The following is a 23,255-nucleotide window of genomic DNA, read 5'->3' on the forward strand; positions in this document are numbered from 1 at the left end:
GGGTCTCGCAGGATCCCAGATGGAAAACAAAGGTTGGGGCCCCACCCCTTCTCGAGCCCGCCCCCGCCCCGCCCCGGGTCCCGCCCCCTCCCTCTCGGGGCTCCTATTGGTGGGAGTGCGAGGGGCTGACCGATGGGAGGGGCGGGGCCGGGCCCTGGGCGGGGAGCTGCAGCCCGCGGAGCCTCCAGCCCGACCGGGCTGGGGTCGCGCTGGCCCGGACACCCCTCCCCGCCCGCCGCGGCCATGGTGGACGAGCGGAAGGACGGATCCTATGGTAGGAGTTGCCTCTGGCCCGCGTCCGCTTCTGATGAGTTGGGGGGCCTTGGGAAAGGGACATCCGAGATCTTAAACACCCGCGCTGCAGCTAAGGGCCTCCTCCTGCTTCCCGGCCTTGCATCCTGCTCTGCGCCGAGCCCACCACCCCCTGCTCCCGCCTGGTCGCCCGGCGTCCCCTCTCGGGAGCCCCTGCTACCCCTCCGGGTGATCGGCGGGGACGCATGGCGCATGCTCCGCTTGGGGAGGTCCCGTTATCTGGGCGGCTCGGATGCAGGGCGGGGGAGGGGAGGCACGGCGATCGGGGCTCAGAAAAGGACCAGGGCCCCAGCCTCCCTCTAGATCCCCCTCCTCTTCCAATTCTCTTTCTGCACTGCTTCCTCCGGCTCACACGCCCTTAGAAGTAACCGTTCTGGGCTTTCGGTCAGATGGGGAAACTGAGGCAGGTCTCTGCGGACCAAGTCCTGGGATGGGAACCCATCGGGTCTCGCCCGCCGTCTGGGAAGGGCGGAAATAGGGGCGCCACCGGCGAAGGGGCAGGAAGGAAGCAGGAAACAATTGAGAAACTTTCCCTGCCCTGTGCCAGAGGCCGGGGGCCTGGCTCGCCTTTGGAAGGGGTCCCCGCGACAGGTACCAACTTCTGAGGGCGGCCTTAGCCTCTGGGTCAGTGGAATGGGGCAATGATGAGGCTTCCTCCCCACCCACGCCCTGTGGTGCTTCCCTTCCCCAGGTTCCCACGGAGGGGTGTGTAGTCCTCAGTTTCTCTTTTCTCTTCTCCATTTTTGGGTCCCCAGAGCCCAGCTGGTCACACGCCCCACGTGACACTGCCCTGGGGTAAAGGGGCTCTGCCACCTCTCCTTGTGTAACCGAAACTTCCTGGAAACTGTGAGAGACCCAAGGGCCTTGGGGAGGGGGCCGGAAACCACTTAAAAATAATCAAGAAAAACAAGCCGAGTAGAGCTGTGCCTCCCTCCCCTCAGGCACTGCGGCCTCCAGAGGCTGCACAGACAGACAGATAGACACGGCTGTCCCTGCCCAGCCCAGCCAAGAGCCTGGCAACTGCCCAGCCACTCCCTTCCCTGCTTGAAGCTGGCAGCCCCGACCTCCTGAGGGGCCCCCTCACTCTTGGCTTTGGCCCAAGCCCCAGACCCCATGGCTGCCCAGTGCCGTCTGTCCCTTGGGTGTGGCTGGCTTTCTCTGATCTGGAATTCTCCACCTGGGGTCCTGCCTGTCTGTGGGCAGCACCTTTGGTATCTTTGGTCTCTGGGAGGCGAGCCTGGGGACAGAGGGGACAATAATGTGATTCACCCGGTATTTGGCCAAAGGGAGCCAGCCATAGACCTGCCAGGACCACACCAGAGACAGGGGACTTATGTGTCCAACAGACCTTGTGCTGGGCATTAGAAACACATTCCATCGACAAGTATGTGTTGAGCATCCTTTTTTCAGGCAGTGTCTAGACACAGAATACAGCAGTGAACAGAGTGGAAAAATTCTTGAATAAATAAGTAATTTTAGGTTGTTGTATGCTTTGTGAGGCAATGAACAGGACATTGTGTGTGTGTGTCTGTCTTTGTGTATGCGTGTGTGTGTGTGTGTGTGTGTGTGTGTGTATTTGGGGCAGAATCATCTGGGATTATTTTAGGTGACCAACGGCTGGAGACTGAGCTAGCCATGGGAAGATTAAAGCAAAGTGTGGTCCAGGCAGACGGAACAGCAAATTAACCACACAGTTGCTTCATGATTTCTTTCTATGAAGTCCAGGGGAGTGTGAGATGGAGACTTCAGAATGAGAGACAGGTCTTGCAGCCGGGCCTGCACCTCCTCCAGAGGGGCCACAGGATTTGACTCCTTGAAGTGGCTGCGAAGGGTGGGCGTGATGATGGGGATTTCTTGCTTAGTTTGTAAGTCATTCATTCTCATCAGAACCAAAAATCTAGGGTCCTCGCCCTGCCCTGTGAAGTCCCTGCCAGAAAACAGGGAGATTTCCCCTGGGAAATTGTGCTTTGGAAAGAATGGGTCCCCTATACTTCCCTTGTACTCTGGCGTCTTCCTATCAGTCACTGAGAATTTAGGGGGTGATGTCAGACTGATAGAGGCTCAAATCCTGGTTGGTTCTGATACATACAAGCTGTGTGACTGTAGGTGAGTTGGTGACCTCTCTGAAACTTGGTATTTTCATTAGTCGGGCTGGGCAGACTGTACTGGCAGGTGAAAGTGCTTTGCACAGTGCCTGGTTATCTGGAGACACTCAGGAGGCCTCTGGGACTGGTGATCCTGAGGATGTGGATTTTTCTAGGAGCTGATGTGGAAGCAAACCTCTTTGTCAGGACATATACTTAGATAAGACTGGGCAGGACAGAAAGCTTCCTCCCTATTATACATCATACCTAGAGGAAGGCAGCATCTCTGAGGAAGCCAGGAAATGGCTCCTGTCCCTGACGGATGTCAGCAAGGCTCACTGCCATCCTTTCCAACCCACCCTTGGCATGAGCAGCATGGAAAAATATTCTAGAACCTAAAACAATAGACTCTGATGGGGGTGCGGGACTGAGAAAGAAGTCACAGTGCTTGTTTTTGTGTTTGTTTGTTTTGTTTGGCCGCGCTGCAAGGCAGGTGGGATTTTAGTTCCCTGACCAGGGATTGAACCTATTCCCCCTGCATTGGAAGCACAGAGTTTTGACCACTGGACTTCCAGGGAAGGCTGCCCATGGCACTTGTTTTAAAAACAGATTCCAAAGCCCCATTCGCTAAAGAGTTCAACTCAGCCAGTAGGAGGGCTCTGGCATCTGAGCTTTAAAAAATGTTGTTGGGAGAGGTTATTGTTAATTATACCTTTTTTGGAGGAAGTGATAATACATTCACGTGGTTCAAAAGACAGAAGATGAGAGCTTTATTAAGAAAGCATTCTTCTTCTCCAGCCCCCACATTACACTTCCTTCAGGCATCCGGTGGTGGTTTGGTCTCTAAGTTGTGTCCAGCTCTTGTGACCCCATATAGCCTGCCAGGCTCCTCTGTCCATGGGATTCTCCAGGCAAGAATACTGAAGTGGGGACTTTCCTGGTGGTCCAGTGGCTAAGACTCCATGTTCCCAGTTTAGGAGGCCTGGGTTCAATCCCTGGCCAGGGAACTAGATCCCACATGCCGCAACTAAGAGTTCATAAAGTGAAAGTGAAAGTGAAGTCGCTCAGTCATGTCCGACTCCTTGCGACCCTGTGGACTGTAGACCGCCAGGCTCCTCTGTCCATGGGATTCTCCAGGCAAGAATACTGGAGTGGGTTGCCATTTCCTTCTCCAGGGGATCTTCCCAACCCAGGGATCAAACCTGAGTCTCCCGTATTGCAGGCAGACGCTTTATCCTCTGAGCCACCAGGGAAGCTAGTTCATAAGCCCCAACTAAAGATCTTGCCTGCGGCAATGAAGATCAAAGATCCTGCAACTAAGAGCCAGCACAACCAAATAAATAAATTAATATTAAAAAAAAAAAAAAGAATACTGGAGTGGATTGCTATTTCCTTCTCCAGGGTATCTGCCCAACCCAGGAATCAAACCCTGCCTTGCAGGCAGATTCTTTACCAACTGAGCTACAAGGGAAGCCCAAGGACTAAGAATGGCTCTTATATTTTTAAGTGGTTCTTAAAAGAAGAAGAATATGTGAGAGAGGCAATATACTAACCAGAAAGACTAAAATCTTTAACACCTTGCCCTTAGGAAAAAATGTGCAGATCTCTGATAAGACCCTTCTTTCCTGATAAGGAAGGTATCTCCTGCCGCTTCCCAGTCAGTCCCCAGTGGAAGAATTTTCATTATTTTGACCATACCAGGTGGCCTGTGGGATCTTAGTTCCCTGACCAGGGAATAGAACCTAGGCCCCTTGCAGTGAAAGTGCCAAGTCCTAACCACTGGACCACCAGGAAAGTCCCAAGGAAAATTATTTTAAAATAGGATTTAAAACTCATATAAGAAAATTAATGTATTCTGTCTACTGGGGTGGAGAGGGCTGAAAATTAAAAATAAGCCCTCAACCGCACAGAAGATTTTAGGTTTCTGAGTACAAGGACTCTTCATATGCTCTCAGCTCACTGTCCTTGCCCGGGAGGTAAGGCAGCCAGAAAGACTTTCCAGAGCTTAGACTGTTTATTTCTGTGTGTATGTGTGGCATCTGTATCTTTTTAAAGCTCCTCAGGTTGGTTTCATGAGAAAAGGCACTGTTCCTAGAATGGGCTACTATATTGCCTTGTAAGATGAAGTAGGTCTAACCTTGCTGATGGGGAAACAGTGTCTAATTATGTTAGGCTGTGAAACAGCAAAGTAGGGAATGGGGTGTTTAAGGAAACAAGGGGAGTGAAGAACAAGGGATAAATATAGCTAGAAATCTGCTTGGGTATGTGACCTGTGGACAGTGTTCAGAAGGGAATCCAGTGAGAGGAACTGCCCTCTGCCCCCCAGAGAGGAAGTAATGGCTCTAGGCCAGGGGTGAGAGGGAGAGTGGTTTTCCCTTTGTATTTTTTAAATGATTTATTTATTTAAAAAGAAACTGTGCTAGGTCTTCATCGCTGCGCACTGGCTGTCTCTAGCTGTAGCAAGTGGGGACTGCTCTCGTTGCGGTGCATGGCCTTCTCAAGGCAGTGGCTTCTGCTGCGGAGCACAGGCTTCAGTAGTTGGCAGCACGTGGGTCAGTAGTTGCGGCACTGGGCTTAGTTGCTCCGAGGCATGTGGGGTCTTCCCGGACCAGGGATCGAACCTGTGTCTACTGCATTGGCAGGCGGGTTCTAATCCACTCTACCACCAGGGAAGAGTGATTTTTCTTAGTCTAAAGGCTCCCTGAAGTTTTTTTTTTTTTTTTTTAATCTTGATAAACGTACAGGTTCCTAACTTCCTTCAGCAAACATTTATTGTGCAGGGACTCTGGGCCAGGTTTTGTCCTAAACTCTAGAGACCCAGCCCTTGTCCAGCTGACCTTGTCAAGGGGCCCCCAGATAAGATACTAAGGAAATTCTCCTTTCAGAGAAGGGCTCTGGAGAAAAGTTTATCAGGAAGGAGGGAGGGCGGTGATCTATTGGGCCTGGAGGCAGGGTTTAATTTCAAATAGAAACAGGTCATTCTTCAGAGGTCACCAGAAGCATAGGAAAGGGAGCCATGTAGAACTTCTCAGGCAGTAGGCAAGGCTTGTGCAAGGGCCCAGGGGCAGGGTCATGTCTCAAGTTTCTAGAAGGAGCAGTCAGGAGGGCCTGTGGCTGGAGTGAATAGATAAAAGGGTAGACTAGGAAGAGGTGAAGGAAGAGAGGGAGTGGGCAGAGTGTATAGGGCTTTGTGGACCGTGGGAGGAGCTGGGCCTCTGTTGTCATTTGTTTGTTTTTATTTATCTATTCGTGGCTGTGCTGGGTCTTTGTTGCTGTGTGGGCTTTTCTCTAGTTGCTGTACAGGGGCTTCTCACTGCAACAGCTTCTTCTGTTGTAGAACACAGGCTCTAGGGCTCAGATTTCAGTAGCTGTGGCATATGGGCTCATTGGTTGCAGTTTCTGGGCTCTAGAGCACAGGCTCGGTAGTTTTGGCTCTCGGGCTCAGTTGCTCTGTGGCCTGTAGGATCCTCCTGAATCAGGGACTGAACTCGTGTCTCCTGCACTGGCAGGTGGATTCTTCACCGCGGAGCCACCGGGGAAGCCCTGTTTGTTTCTGTTGTTACTGCTGTTTTTGGCTGCACAGCATGACTTGAGGGCTTCCCTGGTGGCTCCGAGGTAAAGAATCCACCTGCCAATGCAGAAGACGCAGGTTCAGTCCCTGGGTTGGGAAGATCCCCTGGAGAAGGAAATGCAACCCATTCCAGTATTCTTGCCTGGAGAATCCCACGGGCAGAGGAGCCTGGCGGGCTACAGTCCACGAGGTCGCAAAGAGTCAGACGTGACTTAGCCGATTAAACCATATGTGTACAACTGAATCACTCTGCTGTACACCTAAAATTAACACAACATTGTAAATCAACTATACTCCAATGCAAAATAAAAATTGAGGGAATTGCTTGGTACTGTTGTTGTGGATGGAGCACAGGCTGTAAGCGCACAGGCTTCAGTAGTTACAGCACATAGGCTCAGTAGTTAGGACTCCACATTTTTACAGCCAAGGGCCTGGTTTCCATTCCCTGGTCAGGAAACTTAAGATCCCACCAGCCTTGAGGTGTGACCAAAAAAAAATCCACATTTTTACAGCCAAGGGCCTGGTTTCCATTCCCTGGTCAGGAAACTAAGATCCCACCAGCCTCGAGGTGTGACCAAAAAAAAAAAAAAAAATTGAAAAAGGTTTGAAGGAAAAAAAAGAAGAGCATAGTCTCAGGAGAAGAGTTCAAAATTTCAGCTCCTGCTGGCTCTGTGTCCCTCAGGCAAGTCAGGAAGCATCATTGTGTCTCTGCTTCATTGTGCAAGATGCCCTCAGGTCAGGAAGATCCCCCCAGAGGAAGGCACGGCAACCCATCCCAGTAGTCTTGCCTGGAGAATCCCATGATCAGAGGAGCCTGGTCCATGGGATCGCATAACAGTTAGAGACAATTGAGCAGCTAAGCACAGCATAGACATGCCCTCAGAGCCTCGATATAAGGATTTTTATTTTTTAAGCATGTGGGATCCTAGTTCCCCTATCAGGGATCGAACCCACACCCCCTGCCGTGGAAGCACAAAGTCTTAACAGGGAAATCCTTCATCATGAGGATTACATGAGTTCCTAAGGCTTCACTGGTGGCTCACTGGTAGAGAATTCACCTGTCAATGCAGGAGACACAGGTTCAATCCCTGATCCGGAAAGACCCCACGGACTGAGGAGCACCTCAACCCGTGTGTCACAACTGTTAAGCCTGTGCTCTAGTCCCCAGGAGCCACAACTACTGAAGCCTGTGCTCCACAAGAGAAGCCACTGAAATGAGAAGCCCATAGCAGCTAGAGAGTAGCTCCCACTCACTGCAGCTAGAGAAAAACCCATGCAGCGACGAAGACTCAGCACAGCTGAAAATAAATAAATAAAATGAAATAATAGAAGGAAATTTCTGTTTTGACGCCTAGCACACAGTAGGCGCTCAGTCTTTTGCTCCTAGCCTTTTGGTCAGTAGAATCACTTCTAGTTTTCTTACCCAGCTGCCGTCCTGAAATATTTGTCAAGGGGACTTGTCTGGGCAGCTGGGATGTCCATTACCCAGGCAGAGGTTTCTGGGAAGGCAGGGGAGGGCTGGGCTGGCTGTGTGGGGGAGGCCTTGGGGACTTGGCTTGTCTCCAGAAGCTACAAGGGCTGGGTGGCACTTGATGTCCTGACCACTGGAATTGTGACTGGGCAGCCTGTTCCCTTATCTCCTACACCCACTAAACTGGGCGGGCTGGCCCTCGTGCCCAGCAAGGGAGGGACCCAACAGCCGCCTCTCCTCCCGGAGCCTGATCTAACGGTCCGACTTCCTGTGCCTTCTCCCCAACCGCAGTCGCATTCTTAGCTCTGCCTCTCCCAATACTTGCCCCTAAAAGGCCTGGGTTGGAGCCAGAGGACCCTCGGTTTGATTCAGAGCTCCTTCCCTCATCAGCTATGTGGTCTGAGCACGTGGCCTCTGTTTGCCTCCTCTGTCAAATGGTACCATGTTCCTGGTTAGCAACTTTTTCGGGCATGTAGGATTTTAGTGCCCTGACCAGAGATTGAATCTTTGCCCCCCTGCAGTGGAAGCTCAGAATCTTAACCACTGGGCCACCAGGCAAGTCCCTAGTTAGCATTTCTTTTCTTTTTTTTTTAATGTAAATTTCTTTAGTTATTTTTGGCTGTCCTGGGTCCTCATTACTGCGTGGGCCTTCTCTAGCTGTGGTGAGCGGGGTCCACTGTGTTGTGGTGCTGCGACTTCTTATTACAGTGACTTTTCTTGCTGCGGAGCACAGGCCTGTAGCCAAGAGGGTTTCAGTAGCTATGGTACACGGACTTAGTTGCTCTGCAACATGTGGGATCCTCCTGGATCAGAGATCAAACCCGTGTCTCCTGCATTGGCAGGTAGAGTCTTTACCGCTGAGCCACCAGGGAAGCCCCTGCTAAGTGCTTTCTGAGCATCAAGCCGTGGCAACACCTACCAGCAAATGAAGTGTGAGCCCCATTCTCCACACGGGAAAACAGCGGACTGCAAAGGGAAAGGGCTTGTCAATTTCCCCATCTCTATTGCCGGGGAATGAATGGCGTGCCTTTACCACTGTTTACCATTATAAGCAGAACACACACAACATGCTGGCACAGACTTGGGCCCAACACCTGTTGGTTCACGGCCTAGAGATCAAGGGGCAGTGAACTTCTGTAAAGGTCCAGAGAGTAAATGTTTTCATATACAATCTACGCCTGCTACTCTAGTCTGCCACAGATAACAGACAACATGAAAGCAAGCAGCCACTGGCCGTATGAAAACGAATGAGAATGGCCGTGTGCCAAGCAAACTTGATTTGTAGTTGGTGACGTTTTAATTTTTAAACATTTTCTTTCTTCCTTTACTTTCGGTTGCGCTGGGTCTTTGTAGCTGCACTTGGGCTTTCTCTAACGGTGAGCACCGGGGGCTACTCTTCTATGCGGTGTGCGGGCTTCTCATTTTGATGGCTCCTCTTGTTTCAGAGTCGGGGCTTTAGAGGTGGGGGGGCTTCAGTAGCTGTGGCTCCCAGGCTCTAGAGCACAGGCTCAGTAGTTGTGGTGCTCGGGCTTGGGTGCTCTGAGGCATGTGAGGTCTTCCCTGACCAGGGATCACACTTGTGTCCCCTGCATTGGCAGATGGATTCTTATCCACCATACCACCAGGGAAGTCTGCTGATATTCAAATTTAATGTGACAAAGTAGTCTCCTTGTGATGTTTGTCAGCCACTTAAAAACAGAAAGACCGTTCTTAGCCCTGAACCATATGAAAACATGGTGGACTGATTTGCCCAGTGGGGAACAGATGGTTTGACAACTCCTGCCCTAAATGGTTAAGACATGAGGACTTCCCAGGCAGTCCAGTGGTTAAGACTCCACGCTTCCACCACAGGGGGCTTGGGTTCAATTCTCGGTTGGGGAACGCAGATCCTGCATGTGGCATGGTGTGACCAGAAGATAGTACAAATTATCCTTTTAAAAGTGTGGAAAAATGGTTAGGATGCCATAGTAGACAGAATAATAGCCCCCACCCCCACCCCCGAAGATGGCTTCCCATGGTGGCCCTAGTGGTAAAGAACCCACCTACCAGTGCCAGAACCCTGAGGTGGGGAAGATCCCCTGGAAAAGGAAATGACAACCCTCCCTAGTATTCTTGCCTGGAGGATCCCGTGGATGGTGGAGTCTGGTGGGCTACAGTCCAAGGGTTTGCAAAGGGTTGGACATGTCTCAAGCAACCTAGCACACATGCAAAGATGTCCATGTCCTAATTCCTGGAACCCTGTGGGCTTCCCTGGTGGCTCAGTGGTAAAGAATCTGCTTGCCAATGCAGGAGACTCGGGTTCGATCCCTGGGCCAGGAAGATTCCCCCTTGAGAAGGGAATGGCAGGGGAGGGAGTTGGGAGGGGAGGTTCATGTTTGGGAACGCATGTACACCCGTGGTGGATTCATGTCAATGTATGGCAAAACCAATACAGTATTGTAAAGTAAAATAAAGTAAAAATAAAAATTTAAAAAAAAAAAAAAAAAAAAGGAAGGGAATGGCAACCCACTGTAGTATTCTTCCTTGAAGAATCCCATGCCCAGAGCAGTCTGGGCAGGCTACAGTACATAGGGTCCCAAAGAGTCTGACATGACTGTGCAGCTAAACAACATGAATGTGTTACCTTTCACAGCAACAGGGACTTTGCAGATGGGATTAAGTTTAGGATCTTGAGATGGGGAGATTATTCTCAGTTATCCAAATGGGCCCAAGGACAAGAGTCCTCATAAAGAAAAGATGGAGGTAGGGGAGTCAGAGGAGGAGCCGCAGCAATGGAAGTAGATGTAGGCTTGATGGGAATGCTGGCTTTGAGTATGGAGGAGGAGGACATGAGCCAAAAAGCTGGAAAGAGGCGAGTATACAGATTCTGAGAAACTGCAGAAGGAACATAGCCTGGCCAACGCCCTGATTTTAGCTTAGTGAGATGCACTTTGAACATCTGATCTCTAGAACTGTGATAATAAAATTTGTGTGTGTTTTGTTTTCAAAACAAATGAAACAAATGATCCAAATAATGAAGAAACAAACAAATGATCCAAAAAATGTGGATCATTTTTAAAGTCCTTATTAAATTTGTTACAATATTGCTTGTTTTATGTTTTGGTTTTTTTGGCTGTGAAGCCTGTGGGGTCCTAGCTCCCCAACCAGGGATCAAACCTGCACTCGCCGCACTGGAAGGTGACGTCTTAACCAATAGACCAGCAGGAAAGTCCCATAAATTTGTGTCTTGAGCCACCAAGTTGGTGGTAATTGCTTACAGCATCCAAAGCAAACACTAACTCAGTAGCTGGGTGGCCCCGCTCTGTTGCTTCTCATTTTTGTGGCCACTGGCATGTTGTTTTTCTCCGGGCCTGTTTCTGCATCTGTCAAATGGGAGCAGTGATGGAATCAACCTCACAGAATTGCTGTAAGGGTGAACCAAGGTGCACCATGTAACGTTTTAGAAGACTGCCTGGCACACAGTAATATGGGGGCACTGGGGCGTTCTACTGTTCTTATTATCTTGCATCATCGTTGCAAAGATTCAGCAAGTTTTTGTCCTGCAGTGTTTGAACCAGGCTCAATGATCAAACCATTAGTATTCGCCTTGCCCCTGCCTCCACCCCACTTGGCTAATGTTAAAACAGGAGCTAATGGAACAGATCAGATGACAATACCAATTGTGCGTGCTCCGTCGCTTGTGTTGTGTCTGACTCTTCGTGACCTCATGGTGAGCCATGTGGCCCACCAGGCTCCTCTGTCCGTGGAATTTTTCAGGCAAGAATACTGGAGTGGGTTGCCATTTCCTTCTCCAGAGGATCTTCCCGATCCAAGGACTGAACCCATGTCTCCTGCATTTCCTGCCTTGCAGCTGGATTCTTTACTGCTGAGCCACAGGGGAAGCCCCGCAGTACCCATGTTCCTTTTATTTCCTGAGCCACCCACAAGGCAAGGCCTTGAGCCAAGGCTAAACCAGGTGCCTCTCTCTGCATCTTTAATTCCATCTTATGGAAGGATAACTCAAGTTGACAATGCAAGGCTATAGCCCACCTGTCCCATCCATGGCTACCGATTTCCCTGAGAGCTGAGACTTGCCCGCCCATGCGTCTTTCCCTCCCTAGCTTGGCCTCATAATGCTCAGACACCCTCAGTGGCTCCCACTCGCCCTTCATAACTGGAGTAGGAACTGACCACTTGCTTCCTCCCCATAAAGTGGGCTTTATATATATATATGAATGGCACTAGTGGTAAAGAATCAACCGGGCAGTGAAGGAGATGCAAGAAATGTGGGTTCTATCCCTGAGTCAGGAAGATCCCATGGAGTAGGAAATGGCAACCTGATCCAGTATTCTTGCTTGGAAAATTTTATGGACAGAGGAACCTGGCAGGCTACTGTCCATGGGGCCACAGACAGTCGGACATGACTGAGCCACTGAACAGCAACATATATATATATTTTTTTGTTTGTTTGTTTGTTTGTTTTTTTGGCTGCTTCGGGTCTTAGTTGCAGCATGCAGGATCTTCTTTGTATCATGCTGGATCTATTCCTTGTAACTCATGGACTCTCTAGTTGTGGCTCTCAGACTTAGTTGCTGCACAGCATGTGGGATCTTAGTTCCCTGACCAGGGATGGAACCCATGTCCTTTGCATTGCAAAGCAGATTCTTAACCACTGGACCACCAGGGAAGTCCTATATACATATATATTTTTTGGCTGCACCAGGTGGCTTGTGGGATCTTAGTTCCCTGACCAGGAATTGAACCTGTGCCCCCTGCAGTGGAAGTATGCAATCTTAGCCACTGGACTGCCGGGGAAGTCCCAACACCAACTGTTCTTATCTGACTGTTTCCCCTCTGCCGATCAGGCTGCCATTTGGCTGACATGAGAAAATTCCAGTGCTCCTTTCTCTCTCCCCGACCCACCTTACCAGTTTCACCTGCTTTCAGATGGTAGAAATATGCTCTTTCATCTTCCCATCATACTTGCTGAAGTTTTGAGTTTTATATATTTGTATGCATGATTAATCTGTGTGGAATTTGTTTTGCTGTGTGGTGGGAGTGGAATTAACTATTTTCTCCCTAACGCATAGTCAAGGCAACTGACTGATTCATCCTTTCCCTGCCCACTGGATATTTATCATGTATTCAGTTCTTCTATGTGTAAAATTAATGCAAATTAATTAAAAAAAAAACATGCATCTGGAAAACTCTAAGCTGCATTTTTTATTTTCAGTCTTAGCTATATATAAGTGAATAATATATGGTGGTTGTTCATAGAACAAATCCTGACTCAGTGCCCGTTCTGTGTCAGGTGCAATGCTGAGTGCTGGGGACAGTGTTATGAAGAAAACAGAAATCCCTGCCCTTGTGCAGCCAACAGACATGGGGAGAGACAGTGAACTGTCAGTGTGTAAATAAGTGATGTGGCAGGTGGCAAGACACAAAATAAAATAGGGTAACAGGAGCGGGGGAAAGGGTGCTGTTTTAGATAGGATCATCAGAGAAAGCCTCTCTAAGGAGGTGATGTTTGAGGTTGAAAGAGGTGGAGCAGGACTTTCCCTGTGGTCCAGTGGCTAAGACTCCACACTCCCAATGCGGGGATCCTGGGTTTGATCCCTGGTCAGGGAACTAGATCCCACATGCTGCAACTAAGAGTTCACATGCCTCAACCAAGACCTGGCACAGCCAAGTAAATAAATATAAAAAAAGAAATGTGGAGCCAAGTGGCTTTCTCAGGGAAGAGATCTCTAGGGAAAAGGAACAGCCCGTGCAAAGGTCCTGATGTAAGAACCATGCCTGGTGTGTTTGCAACATAACCAGGGGGACGAGGGCTCATGGTGGCAACTCCACCATCCTCGGCAGCAGATACCCAGCCCAACTTCCCTTGTTTTTTTTTTTTTGTTGTTGTTATTATTGTTTTGCTGGAATATTTGGGGGGTTGAAATTCAAAAAAGGAACATATATATATATATGTGTATGTGTGTCAATCTTTTCTCAAAAAAATTTAAGTTTCCACATAAAAGCAATTGCTGTACCAGTGTCTGTCTCCTATTTAGAAGTAGACAGTTCAATAGCAAATAGAGTTTTGTGACATTTTATGAATCCCTCATAGTCACAACCACTGATAAAAGTGAAAAAGTTTTAAAACAACAGTGTATAGTATAATAGAGTATAGTATCATGCTCAGTCGCTCTGCTGCTGCTGCTGCTAAGTCGCTTCAGTCGTGTCCGACTCTGTGTGACCCCAGAGACGGCAGCCCACCAAGCTCCCCCGTCCCTGGGATTCTCCAGGCAAGAACATTGGAGTGGGTTGCCATTTCCTTCTCCAATGCATGAAATGAAAAGTGAAAGTGAAGTCGCTCAGTTGTATCCGACTCTTAGCGACCCCATTGACTGCAGCCTACCAAGCTCCTCTGTCCATAGGGTTTTCCAGGCTCAGTCACTCAGTCATGTCCAACTTGCGATCCTGTGGACTGTAGCCCACCAGGCTCCTCTGTCCATGGGATTTTCCAGGCAAGAATATTGGAGTGGATTGCCATTTGCCATTTCCTCCTCCAGGGGATCTTCCTGACCCAGGAATCGAACCTGCGTCTCCTGCATTGGCAGGTGGCTTCTTTACTGCTGAGCCACCTGGAAAGCTGTAACCAGTATAACCTACAGTATAACCAGGAGGCCAGTGAATGGAATGGAGAAGGAAAGGGGAGCATGAGAGGGGCTGAGGGCAGGGATGGGACAGGGCAGAGTGGGCACAGCCTTGTGGGCCATGGGGAGGACTTGGGCTTTGGCTCAGAGTGAGGTGGGAGCCATAGAGGGTTCAGGGCAGAGGAGGGACATACCCTGAATTGGGTGATCACTGCCTCCGCTGGGCCCTACCAGGGAAACAGACTGGAGTACAAGTGTGAGAGCTCAGAAACCAGGGTGGAGACACCTGCACTCTTCAGGGAGGAAATGACAGCCGCGTGACAAGATCGGGGGCCGAGGAGGGGGTGAGAAGCTGTTGGATCCTGGAAGAGAACTGCAAGGTTTCTGGCCTGAGCACCAGGAGGGCAGAGCAGCCTGGGGGACCGTGGTGGTTTGATATAGCCGTGCTGAATGGGAGGTGTGCCATGAGGCCCCTATGTGGGGTGCTGAGGGGGGCACGTGCCACAGGGCCGTGCCACTCAGGGGTGAGGCCTTCCCCAGAGACCCACATTTGAGCATCATCAGGGTGGAGCTGGAGTCTGCAGGAGTGTCCCCAGGGGACCTAGCACATCTGAAAGAGAAGAAGCTTCAGCCTGGGCACTGCTTGCCCTGGGCAGGGTGGGACCAGTTTGCCTTTGAGTTGGCAGGGACCACAGGAACCACAAGGCTCCTTTGAGAGGCCTGGTCACCCAAGGGCATGGCTTGGAGCCTTGGGCCTCGCCTGTTTGCTGAAGGTTGTGGGCCAGGGGGCAAGTGGGGCCTTGACAGCTAGAAGCCACTGGGGAGGAGGTGACATTTCTTTTTTTTTCATTGTGTGTTTATTTTTGGCTCTGCGGGGTCTTTGTGGCTGCGCAGGTTTTCTCTAGCTGTGGCAGGCGGGGGCTACTCTACTTGCATTGTGCGGGCTTCTCCTAGTGGTGACTTCTCTTGTTCCAGAGCACGGGCTCTAGGGTGCACGGTAGTTGGGGCTTCAGTAGTTGCCGCTCCTGGGCTCTGGAGCACAGGCTCAGAAGTTGTGGTGCTCGTCTTAGTTGCTTCGAGGGGTGATCTTCCCAGACCAGGAATCCAACCTGCATCTCTCTCATCGGCAGGGGGATTCTTTACCTCTGAGCCACCTGGGAGTTCCAGGGGGTGGTGTTTCGTTTCTCTAGGGACAAGCTGAGCTGGTGACCAGACTCCCACCAGGGGTTACCTGACTTGGAGCAGCAACAATTATTGAACACCAACTGTATATGACCACATTGATAATCCTGTGCTGACTGTGTGCCCCACCCTGGATATCTCTTCCTGTTGCCTACACTCCCATACCAATTGTATCAGGCCATGTCACCCGTAGAGTTGAATGTGGTGTGATGTATGCAACTGGCCTAAGGGCTGTTGGGAGAAGCAGTTTGAACAGGAGCATGATCAATGGAGCATACTGCTGACGTGGGGGTGGATAGCTGGGGCAGGGGGGTGTACCCTACCAGCTTTACAACTCCATGCTGTCCCTATACCCCCCCAATTGTATAGCTCTTGATGGGCTGTATACCCCATACCACCAGTACCCCATACCTACTGTATACCTCCACATCAGTTGAATACCCCTGTACTGGCAATACAGTACATCTATGCCAACTGTATACTTGGTATCCATCCCATGTCTGGTCTTTGGCTGGTTTTTGTTTTATTTATTTGGCTGTATAGGGTTTTAGTTTCAGCACTCAGGATCTTTCATTGAGGCACACAGACTCTCTAGCTATGGCTCAAGGGTTCAGTAGTTGCAGCCAGTGGGCTTAGTCGCCCCGAGGCATGTGGGATCTTAGTTCTCTGACCAGGGATCAAACCCATGTCCCTTGCATTGCAAGGCAGATTCTTAACATCTGGACCACCAGGGAAGTCCTTTGGTTTTGGTTTTACACTTTAGTCCTTTTCACAGATGAGGAAGTTGAGGCTCAGAGAATATAGGCACTGACCTGAGGATCCTCTGGCTCAGATGGGGCAGGATCATTTGAGTCCAGGCTTACCCTGTAGATGTCAGCTCCCCAAGACTGGGTTTCACAAATGCCACTGTACCCAGGAGGTGCTCAATAAATGCATGTTCTTCAAAGCAAACGCTTCAGGATTATCAGCTGTAAGAGGGTGCAGGGATGGTAAGCTGAGATGTGTAGCCTTGGGGGCCACAAAGGAACCAGCGGGGAGCAGTGCCAGACTGGGATGTGGCATGGGGTAAGGGAAGGGACTGTCATTTCTAATTTGGGAGTTCTCAGGAGACACGAGTGTGGATTTTTATATGGACTGTCTCAATATTTAACTGTTGGCACTTACTCTTTAAAAAATGCACCCACAGGTTGGAGAGCATTCAGCCCAAATGGGCTGAATAATTGGTTGGTTGGGTTCAGCCGTCTGCCTGTTTTGGGGTGCCTGGCCAGACATTGATGCCTCAGTTTCCGTATCTGCAGAATGGGACAATTATTAGGTGCCTTCCAGGGTTGAGAGATGTTTTAGGGCTGTGTCGCCTCGTTGCGGGGTGCGGGGGAGGCTAGCCCAGGCCATTGGGTAAAGCCAGAGTTCCCTGGGTGGTGGGGGAGGCGGAGAGGGCTAAATTGGGCGGCGGGTGAGTGGCGGGAGCAGCTGCCGCCCCGCCCTGCTCTCTCCTCCCTCTCTCCCTCCCTCCCTCCGTTTCTGGGTCCAGTAGGTCCGAGGCAGCCGCTCCGCTAGGGCCGGTCTGACCGGTTTGGGCCGTCCCGCCTGGCTCTTGGCTGGGAGGAGCCGCCGCCAGTCGGTCCCTCGGTCCCTCCCCTGAGGACGCCCGCGCGTCCGGACCGGAGGGCAGAGGGGGAGCGGCAGCGGGAGCAGGCAGGCGCCGTCGGGCCGGGCGCCCGCCGGGATGGGGAAGGAGCAGCAGCTTTATTACGGGAAGCACGGTAGGCAGCGCCCCCCTCCGCGCACGCGGGCCTGGCCACTTGGAGGGAGCAGCCCGAGGACCCGGGGTAGGGGGGTTGAGGGGAGCGCGGAACGGCAGATCTCAGCCTGTACCTGCCTCGCCTCCGCATCACCTGCCAGCACCCCTCAGCCCCTAGGCCCACCCGGAGGTCCCTCCAAAACTCCCGCATCCCAGAGGTCTGGGCTCGTAGCCTGCTTCTCCAGATCCCGTTTTTGGGTCCTCCCCCTTCCACCGGACTCCCGGGCAGCCCCTTTTTTAGCCCCGCTCCCAGTCCTTCCAGTGAGTGGTAGCCAGGTGATAAATCGGGCAGTTCACGGAAAATCCAGTTATCTCTGAATCTTACTCCTCTGTGGCTAGAGACATCCCTGGGAACATCTTGGGGAAGGGTGGTCTGCCAGCTTCATTTTGGACCACCCGGTTCAATCTTTCTGATTTTCAGGAACACCGCAGAAGTATGACCCCGCCTTCAAAGGACCCATTTACAACAGGTAAGGGGTCTGGGTTCCTGGGAGGGGCGGAGTGTCAGCTAACATTGCTTCCACCCCTATTTCTTTACACCCACACCCACATCTGTTCTCCAACAAACTGGTGATACATATTTGCAACTTAGAGATAAAAGAGTGGTAAAAGAATGATAAAGGAATTTTCTTCATCTATAGAGAGTCTTTACAAATGCATTTTTTTCAATTCAGGCAAAAGACTGGAATAGACCATTTAATAGAACCAGAAATACTATAGACAGTGGGGTTATGGAGAAATGTTCAAACTCACTGGAAAGTAAAGGAATGCAATGTAAAACAGGAACCAAATAGAGTCTCCCCCTCACAGGTTAGCAGAGGTTAAAAATAGACACACTTAAAAAAAAAAAAAGACACACTAGGGTTTACACAAGTAGGAATATAATACTGTACACATGAAAATTACATAATGTTATAAAACAATGTTACTTCAATTTAAAAAAATTGACACATATTCTGCTCTGAAACTAATTGATACAGTCTTTTTTGGAGGGAATTAGGAAATATGACATTAAAAAAAATGTACAGCTCTTCGTTCCAGAAATTAAAATTATGTGAAAAAATTTCTCTCAGTAAACCTTGCCTGTGCTGTGCTGTGCTTAGTCGCTCAGTCGTGTCTGACTCTTTTCCACCCCATGGAGTGTATGTAGCCTGCCAGGCTTCTTTTATCCATGGCGATTCTCCAGGCCAGAAGACTGGCGTGGGTTGCCATGCCTTCCTCCAGGGGATCTTTAGAACCCAGGGATCAAACCCAGGTCTTCTGAATTGCAGGCAGATTCTTTACCAGCTGAGCTACCAGGGAAGCCCAAACCTTACCTGTGTGTGTTAGCCTCTCAGTAGTGTCTGACTTTTTGTGATCCTGTGGACTGGGTCTCACCAGGCTCTTCTGTCCATGGGATTCTCCAGGTAAGAATCCTGGAGTAAGTTGCCATTTCCTTCTCCACAAACCTTGCCTAGATGGGCAAAAACCAACAATCTGAGTTGCATGTCTGGGAACTAGTTAGATACATTACAGTGCATCTTATTACACAGCTGCTAAAATGTACAAGCCTGGAGAAGGAAATGGCGACCCACTTGCCTGGAGAATCCCATGGACAGAGGAGCCTGGCGGGCTACCGTCCACGGGGTCGCAAGAGTCAGACACAACTAAACCACCACAACCAAAATATATAAGAGCCCTTCTGAGTCCTCACATGGATCCCTCTCAATATAATAGCGAAAAAAGCAAGACACAAACTGTGGGTGTATCATAATCATACCTGGGTTAACCAAAAAACTTTTTTTGGAAAACATTTGTACCAGTAAATTAAAAACTCACAAGAAATCATTAACAGAGGTTTCTCATGGAGAGGAGGATTATGTGGGAGGTAGTTCTTAATTAAGTAAATCCCTGTATGGTTTACATTTTATCATATTCATATTTAACCTTATGATATTAAAAAATAGTTTAAGGTCTACTCTCTTAACAATTTTCATAATTTATCATGCAACATTATATTTACCGTGTTGTACATTATATCACTAGTACTTATTTATCTTACAAATGGAAGCTTGTACCTTTTGAATACCTTCATCCAATGCCCCCTTCCACTTCCCAAATCCTACCTCTGGTAACCACATGTCTGATCTCTCTTTCTATGAATTAGTTTCTTTGTTTTGGAAGTATAACTGACCTACATCACTTAACTAATTCTGGGTGCATAACATAGTGATTCAGTATTTCTGTACATTGCAAAATGGTCCCCACAAAATAGCTTAAATTTTAAAAAACATTAATCCATAATGCTGGTAAGGATGTAGTGAAATGGGCACGTAATCAAAAGAGAGCTAAACAATGCTGCAACCTGCATTGAGGATAGTGTAGCATTAGGTATTAAAATTATGTTTTATTTTTTGCTTTTTAAAATTGAGTTATAATTAATAGACAATATAATATTAGTTTCAGGTGGACTCTGTAGTAATTCAGGATTTTTTATATGTTGTGAAAGGATCACTGCAATACGACCAGTTACCATCCGTTACCATACAGTGTTATTAGAATGCACATTCCCTATGTGTATCACATTCCCATGGCTTGTCTGTTTTGTAGTTGGAGGTTTGTACCTCTTCAGAAGCTTGTAACTTTTAATCCCCTTTACCTGTTCTGTCCGTTCCCCCTCCCACCTCCGCTCTTGACAACTGCCAGTTTGTGCCCTGCATCTGTGAGTCTGTTTCTGGTTTGTTTTTTTGTTCGTTTGTTTTGTTTTGTAGATTTTACGTATAAGTGAAAGCGTACATTATTTGTTTTTCTCTGTCTGACTTATTTCACTTAGCAGAATATCCTCCAGGTCTGTTGCATGTTGTGCAAATGGCAAGATTTCACTCTTTATGGAGGGCTGAGTGATGTTCCAGGGCTACCAGGTGGCTCAGCAGTAAAGAATGCACCTGCAAAAATAACAGATATGAAAAACAAAAGATACAATTTTAAAAAGAGAGAAAGTGTCCACCTACAATGTAGGAGATGTGGGTTCAATCCCTGGGTTGGGAAGACCCCCTAGAGAAGGGAATGGCAATCCTCTCCAGTATTCTTGCCTGGAAAATTCCATGGACAGAGGAGCCTGGCGGGCTACAGTCCATGGGGTCGCCAAGTGTTGGACACGACTGAGTGACTGAGTGCGCGCCCACACAGACACACACACAAGTAATATTCCATTGTATACACATATACCACACCCTTATCCACTCAGCTATGGATGGGCACTTAGGTTGCTTCCATATCTTGGCTATCGTCAATAGTGCTGCAATGAAAGGCATTAATAGTTAAAATTCACAGCATTGGTACCACTCAGGAACATGTGTCTAAATAACACATGGAAAAGGAAATGGCAACCCACTCCAGTGTTCTTGCCTGGAGAGTCCCAGTGACGGCGGAGCCTGGTGGGCTGCCATCTGTGGGGTCGCACAGAGTTGAACACAACTGAACCGACTTAGCAGCAGCAGCAGTGGTACATTTACAAGGCAGGACAGGGCTTCCCAGGTGGCTCAGAGGTAAAGAATCCACCTGCCAATGCAGGAGACTCGGATTCAGTCCCTGGGTTGGGAAGATCCCGTGGAGGAAGAAATGGCAAACTATTCCAGTATTTTTGCCTGAAAAATCCCATGGACAGAGGAGCCTGGTGGGCTACAGCCCACAGGGTACCAGAGGGTCGGACACAACTGATGACTGAGCATGGATGCGTGCACAAGGCAGGTTGGGTCCATGATATCCAGGGCACCAGTACTCCCACGCTGATACGGTCTCTTCCTCCACAGAGGCTGCACAGATATCATTTGCTGTGTCTTCCTCTTCCTGGCTATCGTGGGTTATGTAGCTGTAGGCATCATAGGTAAGCGAAGGAGGGGATGGGATGGTGGTTCCTGGGTCTGCGGGCAGCCCACAGCCTCTGGGGCAGACAGGGAGCTGGTGGTGGAGTCCCATCACCTCAGCATTCCTGGATCCCTCCACAGCTTGGACCCACGGAGACCCTCGAAAGGTGATCTACCCCACTGACAGCCGAGGCCAATTCTGCGGGCAGAAGGGCACGAAAAATGAGTGAGTGTGGCTCCTTGGGGCCTCCTGGGTCTGGAGAGACTTCCTCAGTACTGGGGAGAAGGTTCTAGGCTTCCCTCACCTCCATCCATCCACCAGTCCAGTCAGCAAGTATTTATAAAACTCCCACCATCCCCAGCCTCTGTTCTACGCCTTGGGGACAGGGCTCTCAATGAGACATTCAAAGTCTTGTCCTCTGGCGGCCCACATATTAGGGGAGAGACAGAGAAGAGACAGCCCTAGATCTGATGTCAGGTGAGGCAAATGGGCAAGTTCAAAATGAGTGGTGCCGCTCCCTGGCTGTGTGACCTACTGCAAGTGTCTCGGACTCTCTGGGCCTCATCTCCGAAATGGGGACCCTGACGTTCCCACTCTTGTGGGACTCTTCTGATGGTTAGATGAGCCAGGACATGTCCAGTGCTTAAACGGCACCTGGCATGAGAGCTGCTGCTGTGGTTATTATGGTTGTTATTTCTATTTTCATTAAGAAATTCTATATAGGCCAACGGAGAAGTCTTGACAGTTTCCGTCTCCCTTCCCCAACCCCAGGAACAAACCCTTCCTGTTTTATTTCAACATCGTGAAGTGTGCTAGCCCCCTGGTCCTGCTGGAATTCCAGTGTCCCACCCCCCAGGTAACTTCCCCCCTCTCCTCCTGTTTTCTCTCCCCGCTTACATCAATCAGGTCCTTTTTCCTCCTCTAGCAGTAGCTTCTCTCCCAGCCCTCTTTCTCCCCTTGATGAATAAGGGGGAGGAGGGTGGGACCTCTGTCCTAAGGGGATCAGGTGTCTCTTCTGACCCCACCCAACCCCTGCCTCCTGCCCCTCCCAAGATTTGTGTGGAGAAATGTCCCAGCCGTTACCTCACCTACCTGAATGCTCATGCATCTGAGGACTTTGAGTACTACAAGCAGTACTGTTTACCTGGCTTCCAGAAAAACAAGGTAAGTGGATAACTGCCCAGGGAGCCTGGGCAAAGGCAGGTCCAGAGTACTGGCCCGCAGGATCGACCACATGCTGTCTCTTGGCAGGGTGTGGCTGAAGTCCTTCGAGATGGAGACTGCCCCGCTGTCCTCATTCCCAGCAAACCCTGTGAGTCTGGGGTCCCTTGAGCTCAGGAGGGGCCTGAGGAGGTTTCAGGGGCTCCACCTGACTGGTCCCATCTCCAACTCCATATAGTTGCCCAGCGATGTTTCCCGGCTGTCCACGCCCACAAGGGGGTCCTCATGGTGGGCAACGAGACGACCTACGAGGATGGGCATGGCTCTCGGAAAAACATCACGGAGCTGGTGGAAGGTGCCAAGTGAGGACCTCGACCCGCCACGCCAGCACTGTGCTTTCCTGGGGGGTGGGGTGGGGTGGGGAACAGGGCATCCCCTGGAGCTGGCCCAGTCATGGATTGGGATCCTACCTAAGCCTTGTCTGCCCTCCCCCAGGAAGGCCAGTGGAGTCCTGGAGGCCCGGCAGCTGGCCATGAGGATATTTGAAGATTACACAGTCTCCTGGTACTGGATTATCATGTAAGTTGAGAGGGAGGGTGAGCTACCCTATCTGAGATTGGTGAGGGGATCAGGATCCACTTACGTCCCTGTTTTATCTCTCAGAGGCCTGATTATCGCCATGGTGCTGAGCCTCCTGTTCATCATCCTGCTCCGATTCTTGGCTGGCATTATGGTCTGGGTGATGATCGTCATGGTGATCCTGGTCCTAGGCTACGGTAAGTCTCTCCCTCCCTGTGTCCTCCCCTCCCCACTGTCTGCAAAGTGCCTGTGCCCTTGGAGCTGTCATTGCCCATCAAGAATCTTCTCTTGGGACTTCCCTGGTGGTCCAGTGGTTAAGACTTCATGCATCCAATGCAGGGGGCGTGGGTTCAATCCCTGGTCAGGGAACTAAGATTGCACATGCAGTGCTAAGTTGCTTCTGTCGTGTCTGACTCTTTGTGACCCTATGGACCATAGCCCGCCAGGCTCCTCTGTCCATGGGATTCTCCAGGCAAGAATACTAGAGTGGGTTGCTGTGCCCTCCTTCAAGGGATTTTCCCAACCCAAGGATCGAATCCGTGTCTCTTAGGTCTCCTGCATCGGCAGGCGGGTTCTTTACCACTAGTGCCACTTGGGAAGCCCAAGATCCCACATATCCCACAGCCAA

The 23,255-nt window shown here is 50.0% G+C and overlaps 1 protein-coding gene across 3 annotated transcripts in view; it reads left to right on the plus strand.

Moving 5' to 3' along the window:
* The first annotated feature begins 165 nt into the window (after window positions 1–165).
* The window catches only part of SLC44A2 (solute carrier family 44 member 2 (CTL2 blood group)), a 31,761-nt gene continuing 8,671 nt past the window's right edge, over window positions 166–23,255 (plus strand). For 2 of the 3 annotated variants that reach the window (XM_068981351.1, XM_068981352.1), the window contains exons 1-10: window positions 16,967–17,003; window positions 17,463–17,511; window positions 20,833–20,906; window positions 21,028–21,112; window positions 21,659–21,743; window positions 21,941–22,051; window positions 22,139–22,199; window positions 22,287–22,410; window positions 22,544–22,627; window positions 22,712–22,824. In XM_068981351.1, the coding sequence (XP_068837452.1) occupies window positions 16,967–17,003; window positions 17,463–17,511; window positions 20,833–20,906; window positions 21,028–21,112; window positions 21,659–21,743; window positions 21,941–22,051; window positions 22,139–22,199; window positions 22,287–22,410; window positions 22,544–22,627; window positions 22,712–22,824 (823 nt within the window). Of the gene's footprint in view, window positions 275–16,966; window positions 17,004–17,462; window positions 17,512–20,832; window positions 20,907–21,027; window positions 21,113–21,658; window positions 21,744–21,940; window positions 22,052–22,138; window positions 22,200–22,286; window positions 22,411–22,543; window positions 22,628–22,711; window positions 22,825–23,255 lie in introns of those variants that run through there. The other variant, XM_068981350.1, reaches the window with a different exon arrangement.

Source organism: Capricornis sumatraensis, chromosome 9 (assembly GCF_032405125.1).
Source record: "Capricornis sumatraensis isolate serow.1 chromosome 9, serow.2, whole genome shotgun sequence".
NCBI lineage: Eukaryota > Metazoa > Chordata > Mammalia > Artiodactyla > Bovidae > Capricornis > Capricornis sumatraensis.